The sequence below is a fragment of the Portunus trituberculatus genome, chromosome 17, assembly GCF_017591435.1.
Source record: "Portunus trituberculatus isolate SZX2019 chromosome 17, ASM1759143v1, whole genome shotgun sequence".
Classification (NCBI taxonomy): domain Eukaryota; kingdom Metazoa; phylum Arthropoda; class Malacostraca; order Decapoda; family Portunidae; genus Portunus; species Portunus trituberculatus.
The window spans coordinates 32,384,404-32,405,336 of NC_059271.1; the positions used below are offsets into that span (position 1 = coordinate 32,384,404).

At 42.2% G+C, this 20,933-nt stretch overlaps 1 protein-coding gene across 1 annotated transcript in view; it reads right to left on the reverse strand.

The window, feature by feature from the left end:
- Positions 1 to 3,250: 3,250 nt before the first annotated feature.
- The window catches only part of LOC123505069 (serine/threonine-protein phosphatase 6 regulatory ankyrin repeat subunit C-like), a 106,676-nt gene continuing 88,993 nt past the window's right edge, over positions 3,251 to 20,933 (reverse strand). The window contains exons 12-32 of the mRNA XM_045256100.1: positions 20,661 to 20,798; positions 20,398 to 20,484; positions 19,692 to 19,868; positions 19,359 to 19,511; positions 19,047 to 19,247; positions 18,206 to 18,412; positions 17,949 to 18,093; positions 17,549 to 17,757; positions 17,329 to 17,409; positions 17,088 to 17,204; positions 16,544 to 16,750; positions 15,501 to 15,632; positions 13,139 to 13,309; positions 12,731 to 12,861; positions 11,378 to 11,527; positions 9,834 to 10,025; positions 8,323 to 8,579; positions 7,733 to 7,857; positions 6,660 to 6,885; positions 5,177 to 5,329; positions 3,251 to 4,777 (exon numbers count right to left, since the gene is read on the reverse strand). Of these exons, the coding sequence (XP_045112035.1) occupies positions 4,539 to 4,777; positions 5,177 to 5,329; positions 6,660 to 6,885; positions 7,733 to 7,857; positions 8,323 to 8,579; positions 9,834 to 10,025; positions 11,378 to 11,527; positions 12,731 to 12,861; positions 13,139 to 13,309; positions 15,501 to 15,632; positions 16,544 to 16,750; positions 17,088 to 17,204; positions 17,329 to 17,409; positions 17,549 to 17,757; positions 17,949 to 18,093; positions 18,206 to 18,412; positions 19,047 to 19,247; positions 19,359 to 19,511; positions 19,692 to 19,868; positions 20,398 to 20,484; positions 20,661 to 20,798 (3,498 nt within the window). The 3' untranslated portion in view covers positions 3,251 to 4,538. The remainder of the gene's footprint in view (positions 4,778 to 5,176; positions 5,330 to 6,659; positions 6,886 to 7,732; positions 7,858 to 8,322; positions 8,580 to 9,833; positions 10,026 to 11,377; positions 11,528 to 12,730; positions 12,862 to 13,138; positions 13,310 to 15,500; positions 15,633 to 16,543; positions 16,751 to 17,087; positions 17,205 to 17,328; positions 17,410 to 17,548; positions 17,758 to 17,948; positions 18,094 to 18,205; positions 18,413 to 19,046; positions 19,248 to 19,358; positions 19,512 to 19,691; positions 19,869 to 20,397; positions 20,485 to 20,660; positions 20,799 to 20,933) is intronic.

A 20,933-nucleotide genomic window follows, 5' to 3' on the forward strand; every position in this document is an offset into this window, starting at 1 on the left:
AAATGTCAGAAACAGTCACGGAAACACAGAAAACACGACACGTCATTCCACAACAAAGAATAACCAATCACGGAAGAATTATGCAGCACGGTGAAAAGGGTATTCCATTAACACTGTACATATTGCATGAACATCACTTCACCGACAAATATGGGACAAAAAGGTTGTGTGTGTGATACAGGACAACATAATTTACAACTATGAACCTACTAGCAAAAAACCCACCGAAATTTGGGTTAATTTCTTATTTGTCTATCTTACTTTTACTTTATTCTTAGTATATCTTCCACATAAAGGTCCATACTTCCAGGAGAAAACGCTGTCATATAAACACTGATAGCCAAAGAGTACATACGGGTAAGCAGTAGTTCCCTTAAACATTATGTACGGAGCGGGTACCACTTAGTGCCATATTGAGAAACGCTTTCCTCTCTCGCCGCCACCATTTTCAAAGACTACGGAGACAATTAGCTGAGTTTTAAAGAGTGCAGAAAACTTGTTAACATGTCATTCGAATCACAGAAACATCCTTAAAACACGTGTCACTTCAACTAGAGCCCTTTGAAAATAGTGATAGTGGGGCGCGGAAGTGTTTCAGAATATAGGCCTTATAGTAACGAAAAAACGTTATTTCTTCACTCACGTTGCTGCGTTGTTAAGAGTTCAGCTGACGAGGCTTTTGTCTTACAGTGGGTAAAAATCATTGAGTGAATGTTGATATTCTCAGTCATGACACACACCTGTTCTTACCTGTCACCTTGCCATCACACGTTTCCAGTTGGTCTCATTGAAGTTAACATTTATTGTGGATCCTGTCTACCTAACAGCGAATAGACACAGGACCAAATCAGAGTTGCCATCTTGCAGTCCAGCTCTCCCATGGTTGTTTGGAAAATGTGTATCTGTCAGCATCTGGTCTACGAAGCAAACACTGGTCTGTCACATCAAGAAAGGTGATGGACAGGAGAGGCTGAATGCATGCTATGTTATAAGCATGTATGAACATACGTGTGTGTGTGTGTGTGTGTGTGTGTGTGTGTGTGTGTGTAAAACACATACACATTCAAATATATACCACTTTATGAAGGATCATAATACAAACACAGATTAATCAAATCTTTATATAATTTTCAAGCATGTACGTATAGGCACTTGTTGACAATAAAATATTAGAACGATAAAACGAGAGAGAGAGAGAGAGAGAGAGAGAGAGAGAGAGAGAGAGAGAGAGAGAGAGAGAGAGAGAGAGAATCACAATAACTGTATTCATAAGATGAATTAAATAGCTTTTAGTAAGTATTAAACGTGGATTTCAGGCACGAACACATGTACTGACAGACAAATCAGTTGCGATACAGAATATTTTATGGATATCATCCGTATTTTAAATCAGATATAATGACACGTTTGAATGTTCAGCATTTTATTCACAGAAGTTCTCGTGTGTGATACCATATAAAATGAGAAACCTTTTACTTCATTTGACCTCTTTACTGGTCAGGTGCACAGGCTGTGTCATTGCTTAACTTTCCTGAAAAGTTAAGCAGAATGCACAGCCATAATCGACTGCACATATTGAAGAGTTGGGAGGAGGTAGCGACAGTTCAGTTGATTGGTGTAGTGCCTATCATACAGTAATGAGTCTCAATTCTGCGAGATTTTGTGGTCACGAGAATACGTTATTTCTTCAGCCATGTTGCTGCGCTGTTACAAGTTACTGCTGCCAACTCTGCCAACTCTGGTGTTACTGCCGTGGTCACCGAAACAAAATTAAGTCCACCACGAAGACTGGCGAATGTCGTTTTACAGAGCTTGTTAAAAAGTGACGTAGCTGAATATATATATATATATATATATATATATATATATATATATATATATATATATATATATATATATATATATATATATATATATATATATATATATATATATATATATATATATATATATATATATATATATATATATATATATATATATATATATATATATATATATATATATATATATATATATATATATATATATATATATATATATATATATATATATATATATATATATATATATATATATATGTGTGTGTGTGTGTGTGTGTGTGTGTGTGTGTGTGTGTGTGTGTGTGAGAGAGAGAGAGAGAGAGAGAGAGAGAGAGAGAGAGAGAGAGAGAGAGAGAGAGAGAGAGAGAGAGAGAGAGAGAGAGAGAGAGAGAGAGAGAGAGAGAGTAGCCGTGCCACTTTACACTATGCAGTAATAACTACAGCTACACTATACATTATCTCTGAGTAACAACTGATGGGATGTACAAAAATAGGTGAGGCTGGATCCCTCAGGACTGAAGGACGTCTCACTGCGTGGCACGAACGCGACGTTATACCCGCTGAGGGCCGCCGCGGGACCTGCGCAGCGGCCGCCGACGCAAGCCACGGCTCCTCGCGTCGCACAGTGGAAATATTGCATTTATCTCTAACATAAAAAACTATATAAAAGTTATATTGGGGTAAATCTCTGGTATAGGCTAAAGTTATGTATCATACGTATATCCGTATAACTATAAATATGAACCTTTGATATGAGGGTGGGTAAGGCTGACCCCGCACGCCCACAACACTGCCACACCCTCTCCGCACCGCTGCCTGCTCTAGACTCTGCTGTATTGAACGTCCTGACATTGGCTGCACACATGCCGCCAGAAAAGTTGTGTACATAAATGCAATTTTACTTTCAAAATGCCACTTAGTAACATGTCAATATCCCTGCTCACAAAAGGTCTCAAGCAGGCACTGGCGCGCACCGCCACTCAGACATTCACCCGAGTTCTGACAAATTTCCCAGCAATCCAGTAGGAAATATAAAATAGCACAAAATTTTATGTGTTATATAACGCTAATATTTATAAAGTATTTGTATAAATATCTCTGGAAAACATCGTCACTATTCCTTTGTAGAAAAAAGAACAGATTTGGGGAACACAATCCTGGAAAAAATATATATGACAAAAATGACAAAAAATCACTGTACACTAACCGATGTTCCCTAGCACCATCCCGGTTGTGTTGTCCCAGCCCAGCACTTGCCCGGCTAACTCTGCCACCACCACACTGGCGCGATTTCCATCATCTCTTTGTCTGTTTGTCCTGACAGTTCACATTCAGCTCAAACTAACAACTACTATCCACTGCATTACGTACAACTGTCTGTATGAAAAACTGAGGCCCTGGTCTCCCTGGAATGAGCAAGGTGTACTAGGATACTGAATATTATGCAGCAAAGAGGAGCAAAGGAAGCTCGTTGATAATAAGTAGCTTTTTCTTCTCTTCTATGATATGTGTATGGGTTGAAATACATATTAAGATTCAATGCAGTTACAGTACATCAAACAAGTCAGCTAGCTACTACATCGCTCTGTGAGAAGTGGCCAATCTTTATGAAATGTTGTACAGCTATTTTTAGGATAAATACGTATGTATAACGCCATTTGGTCGTTTACTTATCAAATAAAAAAAAAAAAAAAAAAAAAAAAATGACATTATTACCTAAAGCCAAGTAAGACAAATGGCACCATGGAAATCGAGCCCAGTGTGATGGTACTACATTAAGGCTTCCTCTTCTAATTGCCTTCACGCAAAAGAAAGGCAGCTGACTTACGGCGAGGCAACGGGAGCAACAACAAGACACCTATAACTAATCCTTTATACATGCCACAATCTTTCAAAACGCAACATTTCTAACTAAACGTTGCCGTGACTGTATCAAGACGTGTTCAGTGTCTGCAGCTCACCACCAGTCAGCACACCTTCACTCCACGCTAAGCTGCATTACTTCATCTGAATATCTTAACAAGGCCTTCGCTATACCGAATCCCAAGTTATTACTATATACAGCTCAATGGATTCTTTTCACCTATTTCTTGGCTTCTTACGTAATTCTATTCACAGGTTTATGCTGAAGAATAACATCTGTAGCATATGGCGATAATGTCGAAGGAAGATGACATGATGAGGCGGTCAGTAGGTAAATGGAATATCCGTATTTCCAGGGAATGACAAGATGAATGAAGGAGGCAATGGGCACACAGCGGTATCAGTGTGAGGAATCGCAATGAGAAAGAGTTGTGTTATTGGCTAGTCTAGTTTGCCAGTATGCCACTAAGGGAAATCATGTACGATGTTCAGATAATAACACTAATCATATACGTATACAATGCATGAATGTCAAACTGTGTATTTCACGTGTTTTATACTAATTTGTGCAATGACTCCTCCTCTCGGAGGTTTGTGGTTTGTGTGTGAATTTGGCAAGAATGGATATTGAGTCACAGATGATCTCAAATCAAGCCTTTGAAAATCAGGAACTATTAAGAGATCATGTTAACTCAGCAGTCATAGCAGTGGTCGGCCACCCGCCCAGCACGCCAGCTGAGGCACCTTGGGCCGTACACACAGCAAATTTAGCATCGTCACGTTTTTGCAGTGTAGTTCCTCGGTGCACCAGTGAAGGTGTACCGTGTTTACCGAGGCTTTGCAGCGTGTCCCTTAGGCATTGGCGGGCTGGCTGGAGTTGGATTCAATATTACCATTGAGCAGCGCCTCCTCATGTAAGTCTTCCATGGAGTCTGTGGGCATGTCATTCTCGCCGTCGGAGCTCTCGCCCGGCTGGACCTCCTTGCGGTGCATGATGCGGTATCGGTTCACCACACGACTCCACTTGATAACATTCTCAATCCTCCTGACGCCTTGCGGTCCCTCCATGTTGCTCAGCGGCACCAGGTTTTCTGTGTAGTGACGAACAATTTATAAGACTAACATATTAGACTGTAACTATCTACGGTTTTATTTTCTCTCTCTCTCTCTCTCTTCAAATGAAATATTTTCTCAACTTGCTTGTATTTCCAGCATTTACTGGTCTTAATTTGAATCAGATTTCAACAACTTATCAAATGTTGGCAATACAATAGTCAAACTTTATTCTATTTTCTATCTATTTCAATCTTATTCCTTCATTTCTTTCAAAGAGTAGATAAATGTACAAGAGTTCGACAAGAATTCCACTGAGTTTCATGCATGTATATATTCTTTAATTTTGTCTGGATTTTGTTGCCTGTGTAGGAAGTTTGAGCACAAATTAACGTATCGTCACCTATCCCGAGGATGCGCGTACATCACCCACTCACCTGTGCTTTGAGGCGTAATGCTGGCTTTACTGCGTGACCGAAGCTTTTTAATCCATCCTCCACCGAACTCTGTTTTCAGGTCTGCTAAATGCGAATCTTCAGTCCGACCTTCAGTCCGCATGTAGTCCATTGCTTTCTCTGAGCACAGGTTACCTGGAAAAAGGAGTCGAGATTCAGCTATAGTCTGACCGGGCTTAATTTACGGCTGTGGTGGGGCGAGGGTAGCACTACAGTTCTGCCACGTTTCCCAAAAATGCGATGTGAAATGGAAGTTATTGGTGTACAAGGCATCGCAAATACCATCAATTCATATGTATAGAATTTCGACTTGTGCATATAGATGGCTGAATCAACAGTAACCATCATATGCATAAAAAAACTATATAGTACCATACAAACATGGCATACATATTCAACAGTGTTGCTGATATCAACTGTAGTAACTTATAATGGTACTTAGCGTATGTTTAGGGTGTGTAATAGTATCAGCGTTACAGATGTAAGATAATGAGCATGGAAAAAAAAAATCTATTATCCAAAAAAAAAAAAAAAAAAAAATAGTAGAAGTCTTGTGAGTGGCGGCAATACTGATGAACCCAGCCTGGCCAGGCCGAATAGCCTCACCTTGTAGTACCAGATGTTGCTATAATTATAAGATAAAATGCTCACATTTACTGGCTTTTACAGTAATTTCAAGGGTGAGGCATAATCGCATTCATAATTCGTAAGCCAAGCTAATGTGTAGTTTCTATTTTTACAAAATAGTAGGTATATGCCAATACCTAAGTGAAAAAAAAAGCATTATTCACTTGCGAGCGGCAACTCTTCCACACCCAGCTGGTGGCCTTGACACATTGTGGTGGCGACGTGACTGACCTCGTGCCACTCACTTATATATATATATATATATATATATATATATATATATATATATATATATATATATATATATATATATATATATATATATATATATACAATTATAAATGACTTACTAAAGAATCAAAGGTAAGCAGAGAGAGAGAGAGAGAGAGAGAGAGAGAGAGAGAGAGAGAGAGAGAGAGAGAGAGAGAGAGAGAGAGAGAGTAGTGAAAACGTGGCACACTGTACAGAGACGACCCCCCCCGGCCGTAAATTAAGGCTGGTCAGACTATAATGCCATGTAAAGAGTTGTTAGGAAGACCTACATTACCTTGACAAATGGAGCAAGCTTCCTTATCCTCTGACTCACATAAGCAATATTTGCAGGAAATGGTGAATGCATTTGGAACATTTATCAAGACATTAATATGGTTCAGTATTTCCAAGGGTGTGGCTCCTTAATTGACTTGTGCGTTACACATGCATTTATTTCTAATGTTATTTCTTCCATCATTATACATTATATTAGGCAACAAAATAAATTACATTTTTCAACTTGAGTATCTAGTAACTTCCACAACAATATCAACCTTTACATAGATGAGGTATCCATATAACTTACATCTGAATTTGAAAATGGCGATGATGTAAACAATGAACTTGACGAGAAGATTGAGAGGTGAGGGAGTGCCGGACGTGCGGCTCATGTTGCGAATCAACTTGGCAAGTCCAAACTTCCATTCCGTGTCGCTCTTGGCCTGAATCCTCTGGTAGGTGTCAGACATCATGGCGATCAGCAGGTTGATGAGCACCACCACCGTCACCATCTGGTAGATTCCGAACACAATCTGCGGGAGAAAAGCGGCAGGATTGTGAACAGGAGTGAGCTGGAGTTGAGTTAATTAAGCTATATGAGTAGCTATACGGAAAATGGTAAAATGAAAATCAAAGCGAACGATATCAAATGTGTGTGTAATTCACCTCGGTCGCCTATTGGTCACCCAGCCAGTCTTCCCCATTACGGAGCGAGCTCAGAGCTCATAGACCGATCTTCGGGTAGGACTGAGACCACAACACACTCCACACACCGGGAAAGCGAGGCCACAACCCCTCGAGTTACATCCCGTACCTATTTACTGCTAGGTGAACAGGGGCTACACATTAAGGCTTGTCCATTTGCCTCGCCGCCTCCGGGACTCGAACCCGGACCCTCTCGAGTGTGAGTCGAGCGTGCTAACCACTACACTACGCGGTGTGTGTGTGTGTGTGTGTGTGTGTGTGTGTGTGTGTGTGTGTGTGTGTGTGTATGTGTAATTCACTGTTTGATCTGCTGCAGTCTCTGACGAGACAGCCAGACGTTACCCTACGGAACGAGCTCAGAGCTCATTATTTCCGATCTTGGGATAGGTCTGAGACCAGGCACACACCACACACCGGGACAACAAGGTCACAACTCCTCGATTTACATCCCGTACCTACTCACTGCTAGGTGAACAGGGGCTACACGTGAAAGGAGACACACCCAAATATCTCCACCCGGCCGGGGAATCGAACCCCGGTCATCTGGCTTGTGAAGCCATCGCTCTAACCACTGAGCTACCGGTTGTGTGTGTGTGTGTGTGTGTGTGTGTGTGTGTGTGTGTGTGTGTGTGTGTGTGTGTGTGTGTGTGTGTGTGTGTGTGTGAGCATACATACCTTCATGAGAGTCTGACTCCAAACAGGGTGGCTATAAAAAGGAGGCATGTAGTCAGGTTCCACCAAACCAAACAGGGAGAAGAACAACATCTCGCCGGCTTGTAAAGGATTCTGCACTGGCGCCTCTGTCGCGAAGAGCGGGAAGACAAACAATTAGGTGAGTTAATGTATAGTGGGCGTTGTCAAATCCCAAGAACCAAATTAATACATTGCTTGCATCCCACTACCTGTTTGTCCAAGTGAAATGATCGCAACGCCGCACAGAACACATGGGAAGCACAACACAGAAACGATACTACATACGAGAACAGTCACGTCACTCAGTTCTAACCATCTACCTAACACATTACATCACACGCTACACACCACAGCCACACGCTACACACCACACCACACGCTACACACCATACAGCACACCTCACACCACACCACACAGGACAAACCACACTACACACTTCACACCAAAACCACACACTTCACACCACACCAGCACACTTTATGCCACCACCACCACACACTATACACTACACATACAAAACATACTGCATGTCTAGACACAAGAACACAGTCGCGTCGCTCCCTGTGCTCACCTGCGGGCGGATAACCTGTGGTCTCGCCATCTATAGTGTAATTAAATTCAGAGTAGATGGGTCGCAGCGGGTTGTAGATGGCAGCCACGTACATTGAGAAGCCGAACACAAAGATCATAAGGATGACGAGGAAGCGACCCAAGTCCACCATTAGCTTGCCAATGATGACAGCCCAGGGACCGAAAAGGTGATGAAATGACAAGAAATCCAGGAGCTGCACTGACGCCAACAGGAGAGCGATGGCCAGCAGGTTGTTTCTGGAATGTGAGGATGAAGTGTGAGAGGAGCAGCAGCGAAAGTCTTACCTGGCTAAATCCCTCAAAGTATAGACGATTACACTAATGTTGTATAGATTAAAATTAATGTAACCCCTTCAGTAATGGGACACATTTTTACCATGAGTTTTGGGTGTGATTAGACGATTTTATCTACATAAAGAAGCGTCTATGGAGGTCAAAAGATTAATGGCCAGAGTCTTCACTATTTCAATCTCCACATAAGTTTCTGAAGCTGCTAAAAATCACCAAATAGTAAGCAGAATGAATATGAAAACGTGTCATGGTACTGAAGAGGTTATGACGGTACTGAAATGTTGAAATATTGAACAGACTATTGAACATTTCACAGACTCATTACTGATAGAAAATAAGGCCAATAAACAAGTGAAAACCTTGTTAACTTTGATAGTTTCATACCTTGATATAAAACAATGATATTAGACAAAATTAATGAGAAAATGAAAGAAAACAACGTAATATATGGAAAACTTGAGCTAGAATTTAAGAAGGAAAACCAGACATAATATAATAACTGAATACTTAAAATAACACACCAACTTAAAAACACTTCATACAAATACATGTAGGAGATATGAATATATGATCGAACAACGGTTTTTTCTTTTATGTAAGAGAGAGAACTGGCAAAGAGCAACAGAAATTATGATTGAAAAAAAAAGGCCCACTGAGGTGCTAATCCCCAAACAAGTTGAATAGTTGGAAGGGGAGTCCACGGATGATATAAGAGCCAGCACTTTATTTTCTTCATTTTAAGTTTTGCATGAAGTGGATGTGTAGTTCGATGCGTGTAGTGTTGTGTGAAGGAAGAGAGTTGTCTTTAGAGGGCAGGCTGTGAGGAATGCTTGGTTTGTTGAGAAATCGTCAGCAAATATACAGCAGCATGTTCGTGAGATGTAACCCAATCTAATGCTCAGCTACTCGTATGCTTATAACACGGTACATAGGCGATGAGTGTGCAAAGGTTCTCGATTTTCTCGTAGAGGGTTCTGACAGATATACTCTTCTGAATAACATGAAAATTAAATATTCAGATGACAAGGCACTCTGGATCAGGCAAAACGTGGCGTATTACATAAACTAGCACTGAGAAGTAAGTATACATAGTTTTTATCAGTATTTACAGTTTTTACACCATTCTATATCTTCAACCAATCCAGTTCTGTAGATTTCCTCTTTTACTTATGCAATGACCTGCATTCTCGAAGGCCTCACCTGATGTACAGCATCTCGCACAGCAGTTCCTTGTTTCCTAGATAGAAGAAACCCACAAGATGCACGAGGACACCGAAGCCGCTGAAGACCAGGACGAACACCTTGATCCACCCCAGCCCGGCAATGTCCCCTGGATTAGTGAGCTCCATCACAAGATTCCCGCTGAGCCAGAGCAACAGCAACCACTCGTACCTGCGTGGTCAAGGTGTGCAGGTAAACTGGTTGATAAATAAAGTCTGAGAAATAGCTATAGTCTGTGTACTCTAAGTGGCTCCTTGGTCTTGGTCTGAATGGTGTGCTAGAGGAATGTGTGGTCGTCAGATCATGAGGAAAACTGTGAGCTGTCCTTGTGATAAGTATTATTCCCATCAAATCAATCATATCATCAATAAGCTACAATATGTTATGAACCCAGGAGCCTTTTAGAGTAGATAGGCTATAGTAAGATAAGATAAGATCATTTATTTGTCACATTGTCAAACATTATCGTATATAAGTGAAATTCTTTATGGCTACAGGCTCCAGATAAAGCAAAGGTATAGTAGAAATTATAAAGAAAGATATAATTAAAAGACGTCAATCACATAAACAACATACATATCTATACGAATAAAAGTGGTTAAAACGTACAATACTGCTAGGAATAAAAGATTCCTTACACCGAGCTCTTTTTATCATGGGGTGTGTCAACCTTCTCCTTGATCTAAAGAATTTGAAGCCGATGTTTAGAGGATGGGTGTAGTGTATTTCTTCTAAAGTGTTGAAATGTAGGGACAAAGTGGTAGTGGAAATAAATGGATTGTCACAGAACACGGGACTATTTTTCTCTCCTTTTTTTTTTTTTTAAGACAATGATGAATGCATAACTAATGTGTCCGTCTTGGTAAACAACGTCCCCGCCATTCACCGCGATATTCATGGCTTTTCATGATACCATCTTACTCGTGTGTGTGTGTGTGTGTGTGTGTGTGTGTGTGTGTGTGTGTGTGTGTGTGTGTGTGTGTGTGTGTGTTTATTCAAGATCACCAGCATGTTAAATATGATGAAGAAAAATTATAGTTCCGTATTCATCACGAAACCATTAACAAGAGGCAGCTCATGGTGGTATCCCTGCGTGTGTTAAGTACAGCTGCACCTGCATGAATCAAGTGAGCGATACTCGTAAATGAAGCAGTAGGATTTGAGCTGCCACCACAAGGCTTCATGAAACACTGCCGGGCCCTTAATCAAACACGCTTACCATCCCTGCCGAGACCACCGCGTTGTTCAATGCGAAACGGCAACGATTTCCTTTTAGTGTGTGCATCGTCTGTGTCAAGATGTGAGATTTTCATGTGAGATTTTAATGTGAGATTTTAATGTGTATGAGATTTTGATGTGAGATTTTGATGTGAGATTTTGATGTGAGATTTTAATGTGAAATTTTGATGTGAGATTTTAATGTGAGATTTTTATGTGAGATTTTAATGTGAGATTTTAATGTGAGGTTTCAATGTGTGATTCGTCAGTATCAAAGCGTGAGGTGTGGTGGAGTGGAGTCTTACCAGTTGGGGAAGAGGCCAATGTTCTCCCAGATGGGTCGTAAGGGCATCACCACCGTCATGATCATCAGAATCAACATGTACACGTGGGACACCAGGTAGGCGATGAACTTGACCAGCGGCACTTCATTGTACATGTGACCCAGAGGCATGCTGGGGAACAAAGGAGGAACAAGGTCAAAGGCTGCCGTTGTTATGTGAAGCGTTTGTGGCTGCAAGAGTGAGGTGGTGATATGGAATGGGTTGAATGACCAGCAACTGCAGGAGTAAGAGAAACAAGGAATAATTATAGACGTGTCACTGGAAGAAGAAAGACAAGTACTGAAGTGAGGCGATTACAGCTAAAATTACAATGTTTTATTGGCTATTAATAAAATCAGCTTTAGACGTATTTCAGTGGCATATCCAAAGACCACAATCTTGCATAGCCTGTAAAAGACTGTGTGAAATGTAGTTGCATAGCTATTAACATATTACTTCATCCTCTAATGCAGTCATGAACCGATAAAGGACTGTCGTACTGGCGGTCTCTGTTGGTTTGTTGACGTCACCACACAGCGTAAAATCTTCTCCCTCTCCTATAGACAATAACTAAGTCAAACTCAGGTTCATTATGTAAACTCGAGTCCTTGAAATAGTCGGAAGGTTGACATACGTATCATAAACTTTGGATATTGATGGTAAAAACTAAAACACACCTGATGGGATATTGTTAGGCTTAATGGGGTGTACACGCATGGCACAGTAAAGCTGGGGAAGTGGATGTAGCCGTGTGGCCTCGGTGTTCATTCATCTCCATCTGATTTGCCTGTTGTGGAGGATATATCTTGACCCGGGAGGCAAGACCATTGAGACATCCGGGTTTCAGCAGTTTACCTTCCCAAGTATTTATTGATTAACCCAAAGGAAGGGTGAGTTACGCGCCGACTGCTCCAGCCGTCATTCAAACCAGGCTCAGTGCAAGTGAATGAACTGAGAAGTATGTCGAGCGTCTACGCAACAGTAAATTATTCCCGTCGTAGAAACAACACCAAATTATGAACGTAAGGTTTTTGAAGAGTCGATAGCAGCGACCCAAGAAAACTAAACCTTGAGAGAGAGAGAGAGAGAGAGAGAGAGAGAGAGAGAGAGAGAGAGAGAGAGAGAGAGAGAGAGAGAGAAATTGAAACTCAGGTTCTGCAACTAACATTATGCACTTAGTACTCACGATGGTGAAGTAAAAATACTCTTCATTAAGGACAACAACTTGGTTTGTTACGACTAAATATACTTAGGAGATGAGAAACTCTCCTTAAGGTGGAAGACCATAGGGTTGGAAAAACACTTCTGAAATGGTGTAAAGTTGCGGACATTCACCTGAAGAAGATCCACACAGGAGGAAGGCAGAGGAAGGCTAGGAACATGAGGATCACCTTCCACCCGGGCCAGTCGAGGCTTCCCATCCACACATCGGTGAGGTACCTCTGGACGGCTGGATGTGCAATCACCTGTTGTCACACATTTACATTACAGACACCCTCGCGATTCACCTCCAATGTAGTAAGTATAATAAAATAAATCAGTGGTATTAGTGGAGGATGATTTGCGTTAAATTCTGATTCACACAAATATTAAAGTAAATAAATGATGAAATCTTTGATTAAGATTTACTTTGTCAAGAAGAGACACACACACACACACACACACACACACACACACACACACACACACACACACACACACACACACACACACTGACGGTGTGCCTCGTTGCTAATTACTGACCTGTTTTTGTTCGTGTTCGATAAGCGAGTCAAGAAGAACTATATTTCTGTTGTCGACCGCCCGCAGTATCAGGCCAGGAGAGGAGCTGGCTGCAGATATCGCCACCAGCTCTGTCGCCAGAGCCTCGCTGAACAGTGACGCGTCCAGCAGGTCCCGGCTACTCTCCTTTTCCTGAAGATTGAAAGTCGCATTTAGAACAGCTCTCACCGAGTTATGAGTGTATCACATCATGTCTCCACGTCACGTGGTCATTTTAAGGGCAGCTCACAAGACTCCACAATGAATCACCGGGAAGCCCACGAGGAGGCAACATAACTTAAGTGTCTGTAAACTGCAGTGATTCGTACTTGAAGCAAACCCTGAATGGCTCAATGCATTACTCTGCTAACAGACATGAAGGAGAAAGGTGCGTACATTTGTGTCCTTATTTATGTAATGATTTGTTCATTTATATTATTTGATGTGTGTGTGTGTGTGTGTGTGTGTGTGTGTGTGTGTGTGTGTGTGTGTGTGTGTGTGTGTGTGTGTGTGTGCGCGCACATGAACACACTACATATATATACACATTACATACACATATATATTAGAATATTTACCTAAAAAGTACAATATATTTGCAAAAAATGCGCAGTGATGTCTCTCAACACCAAAGTAATCGTTGAGTCCAGAATCTCTGACAACTCAAGCCTTTATTATGTTTTCAATATTATCCTCACGTGAGATAATTTCGTTCCCGTGTTATTTCTCTCACTCACACCTGAATGCACGTCTCTATCTTTATGTTAAGGTGCTGATACATAATTCGGGTATCGTGTCTCAAGTTCATTTGTAATTGCAGCTGTTCCGTGTGTCACAGTGGAAGGCAGATCTGGTAGGAGTTGCGTGCAAAAAAAAAAAAAAAAAAAAAAAAACAGACACGCCACACTGCACCACAGGACTGGCTGGTTTGGTAGGAGTCACGCTGCAGAGAGTGGTGATTCAAAAGTGGTTCAGGTGCACAAACTCTTAATCAAGGGAACACACGCCAGGCAGTAACCCATCGCCACTGAGGAATGAAAAAGTTGACTAGGTAATGGAAGAGATATGTAAATTATATCACTGCTTCCAACCTTATGACCAAAGTTTGCTTGGGAGCGTGGAAGTGATAAGAAAGTTTGTACCCGCCTGCATACCACTTACCTCTGCCAATAGCTTTTTTTTTTTCATTTCCCTTACTGTGTTAATGAATCTCGTAAAAGTACGAGCTAGTTTCTCTCTCTCTCTCTCTCTCTCTCTCTCTCTCTCTCTCTCTCTCTCTCTCTCTCTCTCTCTCTCTCTCTCTTTCATTCATTGCAACTACAAAGGCTGATCGCTAACAATGTTCCATGAGTTTCGTACGTCCCTTTCGAAGACTTTTCTTTTCTTCACACTTTACACGCATCTCTCCTATACATCGTTATAAAAAGCATGTCGCAATTAGTATAATTTTCCACACTTTGGCGTTGAGAAGTGTCACTGTGCAAAGAATACAAAAGTTATAGACTGACAGAGTAAAGCGGGAACCACACTGATTACAGAAAACAAGACAGCACACAGCTTATCATAAACACTTGTTATTTACTATATAAGGTATTCTCTCCTGGATAATTTTAATCAATTGATACAAGCAATCAAAGGAACACACATTCACCGATCATGTTATAGAGAACCAAATACTAGTGAAAAGTACAAAGAAACTAATACGATGTTGGTAAGAGTTCCATTGCCACAAGACAGATCAGAGACCAAGAGACCCCCTGACATGAACATCGTGGTTAGTTAGGTCATGCAAGGTGATTGTCCCGCCACGACACCGAGGGTTGGTTATCCAGGCACCAGGGAATCAAACCACACCGAGCCACACCACTTACGCTGACCAACCACTTACGGTGCAAAGTCAGGAGAGTTGAGGTGGGCAGGGAAACACACGGAAGCCAGCGCGGCAACAACACCACGGGATTATTTGCCAAAGAAAGTATGTTGGTACGTGCTCTTATCTGTTATCATCATCATCATCATCACTGTCTAGTCTTGAATCACTTTTTATTTTATTTTTTTTCCTAACCATTTCAACATTTGTTCCATACTGGCAGTGAGGTCTAGAATGGTGGCCCTGGTTCCTCAGATTTGCAGGGAACTATATATTGTATTCAAAATGTAATCTCTCTCTCTCTCTCTCTCTCTTACACACACACACACACACACACACACACACACACACACACACACACACACACACACACACACACACATACACACAGCTATACAAATACTTTCACACATCGCCATAAAAAAAAACAAGAAGATGAAGCATACAAAAGAGCGAGCGTCGTGCGCCACCCACCTTTTCCGAGAGGATGAGGAGGGTGTGGGCCAGCTTGGTGGCCAGGTCGATGGGCGCCGGGGAGAGCAGGATGAACTCTTCAAGGGGAGAATGGTTGTGCTTTTTGCTCATTAGCGTCAGGTCGTGCACGTACTGGAACAGGAGAGTGAGTGATGTGACAGACAAGACGTGGCGGGAGGAGAGGAGAGGAGAGGAGGGAGTGTTGCTGTGTGTGAGGCATCAAAGGTCACAGGACGAAGGATACCTTATAAATTTTACCGAGAAAAAGACAATAGTTATACTTCCAGATCTATGAATGTAATTTTTCAGTGACAACGAAGACTTCATTCATGATAATACTGTAGATAATTATGGTGATAATGATAATAAATACACCAGCATTATTCATTGCTTTGTACACGACAGTACAGATAACGCAGCATAAATATATATATATATATATTTTTCATGAATTGGCAAGAAGGATAAAAAAAAAACGCTCATAATGTGCTTTCTGAAAAATAGATATGGTCTTAACCCGACAGAAAAATGAAAGAGAGGTTAGGTCAGGTCAGGTTAGGAGTTGCGAGGAGAGAAAAAAGTGAAGGTTCTTGCGATGGACGCGCCACCCTGGATCTCTCAGGGAATGGAGCAAGACAATGCTAGACAAAAGCTGATTACTGCTAAGATAAGACATGCGATATGTAACATAAATCAAAGGAACTTCAAAATGTGTGCAATGTCACAAGAAAGTATTAAATGAGATGAAATGAGTTAGATTAACAAATTAAGAAGGAAAAAGATCTTAAGTTTAATCAAGAAAAAACATAAAAACCGCTACCTTTTTTTACGTTGATGTGAACCTCCGCTGGGGTTTATTGAGTTGTACTGCTATGTCTGAACTAAACCATAATGCAGTGCTTATAGACATTTGTCCCTTACTTCTGGATAACTCTTATGATCTTTAAGTGAACTGGCAACCTAGTGGGCCTTTTTTTTCCATTAAAAAAGTTAATTAACATGAGTTGAGGCTTGGAAAGGAATGTTGTTATTAACTCCCTCACCTTTTTGTCCTCCAGAAGTTTGTACGAATCATGTTTCTTGTTAATGAGGTAGTTGTACACGTCTACGTGCTCACTGGCAACGGCAAGCACGATGGGAGTTTTTCCTTCTACGGACTTGTCCATTGGTGATGCTCCAGCATCCACCAGAAGCTTCACCACCTCCAAGTGTCCTGCTCTCGCGCAATAGTGAAGGGGTGTCAGGCCGTCCTGTGAGGGCAACAAGAGAATGCAAAGATTCGTGCTACGTAAACAGCAGTGCAAGTGTTAAGACTCACTTTTCATTTCTTTTGATAATAAAATCTGAAACTTTGATTATGTGTTTCCAGCCTTCCATCACCAGAACACATTGAAGAGAGGAGTATTAACACACCTCCAAAGCTCATTTCATCAAGTCTTTCAAGACACTTCTATATATATGAGGAGGTAACAATTCAAAGAAACTATTTTCTTTGTTCTTTGTATCAATTAAATAAATTCTCCATGATTCTAAAAAAAAGAGTAAACTAAATTGAGATAATAACACGTTTCAGGTTGTTGGACTTACCCTGTCTTTGGCTCCTAACTCAGCCCCCTGGCCCATGAGCAGCGCCACCAGGTGGTAGTGACCTCGCATGGCTGCCAAGTGTAGGCCTGTCCTCCCGCGCTTGTCTACTTTTGACACCTGGTGTGAAACAAGACATCTAGAGAATACCTCGACAGCACAAATGTTAAAAGTATGAATCTTACCTATGAATATCTCTATGGAATGAAACTTGATCGTCACTAAAGTGCAAAAAATACTTCACCTGTTTAGCGGACTTGGAGAGGAGGAGTCCGACCACAGACGTGTGGCCGCCTATGCACGCCAGATGAAGGGGGATGTAGCTCTGCGTGGAGAGAATAAACCTGAGTATTGCCTAAGAAATTCTAGGTTTTCAGTGAATAAAATAACATTAAAGAAAACTAAATTGTTACTTCCTCGTGCTCATTTGAACCTGAAGGGTGGCGATGCCGTGCAATTCTTACATTCAGTCTGGAGGTGCCGTCAGCTTGAACTCCCGGGATGTTGAGAAGAATGCGGACAACACCCTCGTTTCCTTCATGGGCTGCCAGATGGAGGGGCGTGAGGTCTGCCTCGGCCCCCAGGTCTGGCAGGAATGGTCTGCTTCCGCTCAAGATTGGCGGCTCTGACTTAATGGTGGCGGGGATGTGCGCCAGCAGATCTCTCACCATCTCTGCAACAGTGCCGGGACTCAGTGAGGACCATGCAGGCAGCGTGATGTAAGTAATTATTTCATCACCCATGCATGCATTACCTCACAAATCTGGTTCTGGATGTCAAAAGACTTAATTGTTGTAGAAGACTTAATTGCTTGTCGATCGTTCTCTGACAAAATAACATTGCACCATCAAGACTGGCACTCACCTGGCTGGCCGTAATGAGCGGCGACATGGAGGGCGTAGAGACCTAGTTTTTTACTAACGATTCTTAGACTGGTGACTTCCCGAAGTGTGTCCAAAACTTGGCTGTGTCCATACCTGGCCGCCAGATGCACCGCCGTGAACCCCATCTGGTGCACAAACAAGAAGCGTTGTTAATGATACTCGAAACTTTGTAGACTGTACAAATACTTACTTTTTCTTAGAACATTTAGTGATCCCTATTCTCTCAGGAACACCTACCCCATTCTCAGCCTTGGGTGAAGCTCCATTCTCCACCAAGAACTTGACAAGAGTGGCGTGGCCTCCCTCGGCAGCCAGGTGGAGCGGGGTAGACTCTCCAACACGGTTCTTGCCATTGATGACAACACCTCGGTTGTGCCGCATCAGCTCCCGCACCACGTCCACCGAGCCTTGTTGCGCCGCGATGTGTGCACACGTGTTGCCGTCCTGGTGACAGCACCATGGTTAATCCGAGTGATAAACAAGCTTTCAACCCTATGATTTATAGTATAACTACTATCTATGTATTCGAAGGTATACGTGTGCTCGCAAACACACACACACACACACACACACACACACACACACACACACACACACACACACACACACACACACACACTACCGTTACAAATTGTAAAGAGACACACTGTGGTGACGAGCATAACAATCAAGATAACTACATATCTTATCCAGTGAGCTTTTCCCATGTTACTGATGTGTCATTAATGTGATTATATGAAAAAGTACGTGGATGTGTTACAACTAAAAAAATTTGCATGTGGCCAGAAAACACTTCTATTTCATATCACATCACCAAGCATTGTGTAACAAACTGTTCATCAGTGTATCCTGTTAACAAATATACATTAATTCATTGCACTGTATATATTTCAACGAATGAGATAATATTCAGAGGAAGATCTCAGAGTGCCACAGGTCCGTGACACGAGACTGGTGACGTGGTGCTGCAACCTCATCTGAATTGAATAAATTGAAATATCATAGGCCTAATCTCACTTTGGCCGGCTGTATCTGTTTGTCTGTCTGTCTGAGTTTCCATCTGTTTGTGCAACCTTACCTTGTCCGCTGTAGTGACCAGCTCCGGTGAAGTCTTGAGGAAGAGCTTCACCACCTCGGAATTATTGCGCATGGCGGCAACGTGCACTGCTTTCTGACCCGCATCGTTTGTGGCGTTAGTGTCGGCGCCCAGCTGGAGGAGCGTGTCGCACACCTCCAGCTGCCCAGCCTCGGCTGCCAGATGCAGGGGAGTTTGCTTTTTCTGTGGAGACACCATGCTATCAATATGACGAAGACTGTATTGGGATATTTCTTTGATGTGACAAAAAGTGGATCACCAATGACTGATAATACAGCGGGACCAGTGACGCACCAAGGTGAGGGCGTCCTTCTGGGAGTGGTGCTGCGTGATGAGTGACCACACCAAGTCATTGTAGCCCTTCATGGCAGCCAGATGCAATGCTGTCAGCCCCGACATGGTCCTTGCATTGATGAACGCCTTGTGGGTCAATAGAGCATTGCAAACCTGAAAGAGAAAGAGAAGACAAGCATAAGAGGAGTTGTAGAGACTAGAGGTGTGCACATGACTGATATGAAGCTAGATGGGTATGTATCAATTAGTATGAGACAAACAGTAGAGAGATGTGCACATGTCAACCGGTGCAGAGCTTATCATACCATCTTAGCAATACTTTCCGCAGCTCACCAGTTTGTAGCCGTGTTCAGCAGCCAGATGGAGCGCAGCTTTACCCTCGCTGTCAAACACGTCTACTCTGGCGTGGTGGTCAAGTAGCGTGGACACAATGCCTTCGTGGCCGTTCTCTGCAGCATTAAGCAGCGGCGACCACCCTCGCGACGACTGCATGTTCACCAGCTTCTGGATCTGAGGCGGACGAAGACAAGGAATCAATAAACTTGCAGTGATGATGGAACGGAAGGATCTCCATGAATGTGATAAATGAGGAACATAACAGAAGAAAAAAAAGTAGAATAAGAATAAGAATATGAATAAAAATAAGAATAAGAATAAGAATAAGAAGGAGGAGGAGGAGGAGGAGGAGGAGGAGGAGGAGGAGGAGGAGGAGGAGGAGGAGGAGGAGGAGGAGGAGGAAAATAAGAAACCACATCAAATATAGTAGCATAATAAGAAGAAGAAGAAGAAGAAGAAGAAGAAGAAGAAGAAGAAGAAGAAGAAGAAGAAAAAGAAAAGAAGAAGAAGAAGAAGAAGAAGAAGGAAAAGCTAGAAATAAAATCAACTAAAAAGCATAATACAAAATAGAAGAAAGAGGAGGAGGAGGAGGAGGAGGAGGAGGAGGAGGAGGAGGAGGAGGAGGAGGAGGAGGAGGAGGGGGAGGAGGAATACAAGACAGCTCAACTCCTAACACTGACGCAGGACACCGCTTTATACACACTTTATCTGGCGGCGTAAACCTCAACATTTCGTCCAGCACCGACTCGTTGCCTGAGGTCGCCACGTAATGGATGGGAGTCTCCGAGGTCTGAGGGAGAAAGAAGCACCGATATCGGAAGCCTGATCTGTTTTGCCCTCAATCATTTCATTCTTAACACTTAGAAGAGAAAAAAAAGTTTCCTGTTTATGCCAAAGTTTTCTTGTAGTGTGTGTGTGTGTGTGTGTGTGTGTGTGTGTGTGTGTTTCTGAGGGTCTCCCAAATACCTTAGCCGTTGCCACCATGAGCTGTGCCCCGTTAGTTAGCAAGATGTGAGCCATTTCCCTGTCGTCTCCCGCCTTGTAGTTTGCGTTTTGCTTGTTGACCCGAGCTGCGTAATGCAAGGCCGTCTCCCCAGCGTGATTCTGTAACCAAACACGTGAGGCTCAGAACATTTAACCCCTTCAGTACCATGACGCGTTTCCATATTCATTCTGCTTACTATTTGGTGATTTCATACAGCTTCAGAAACTTATGTAAGAACTAAAATAGTGAAGACT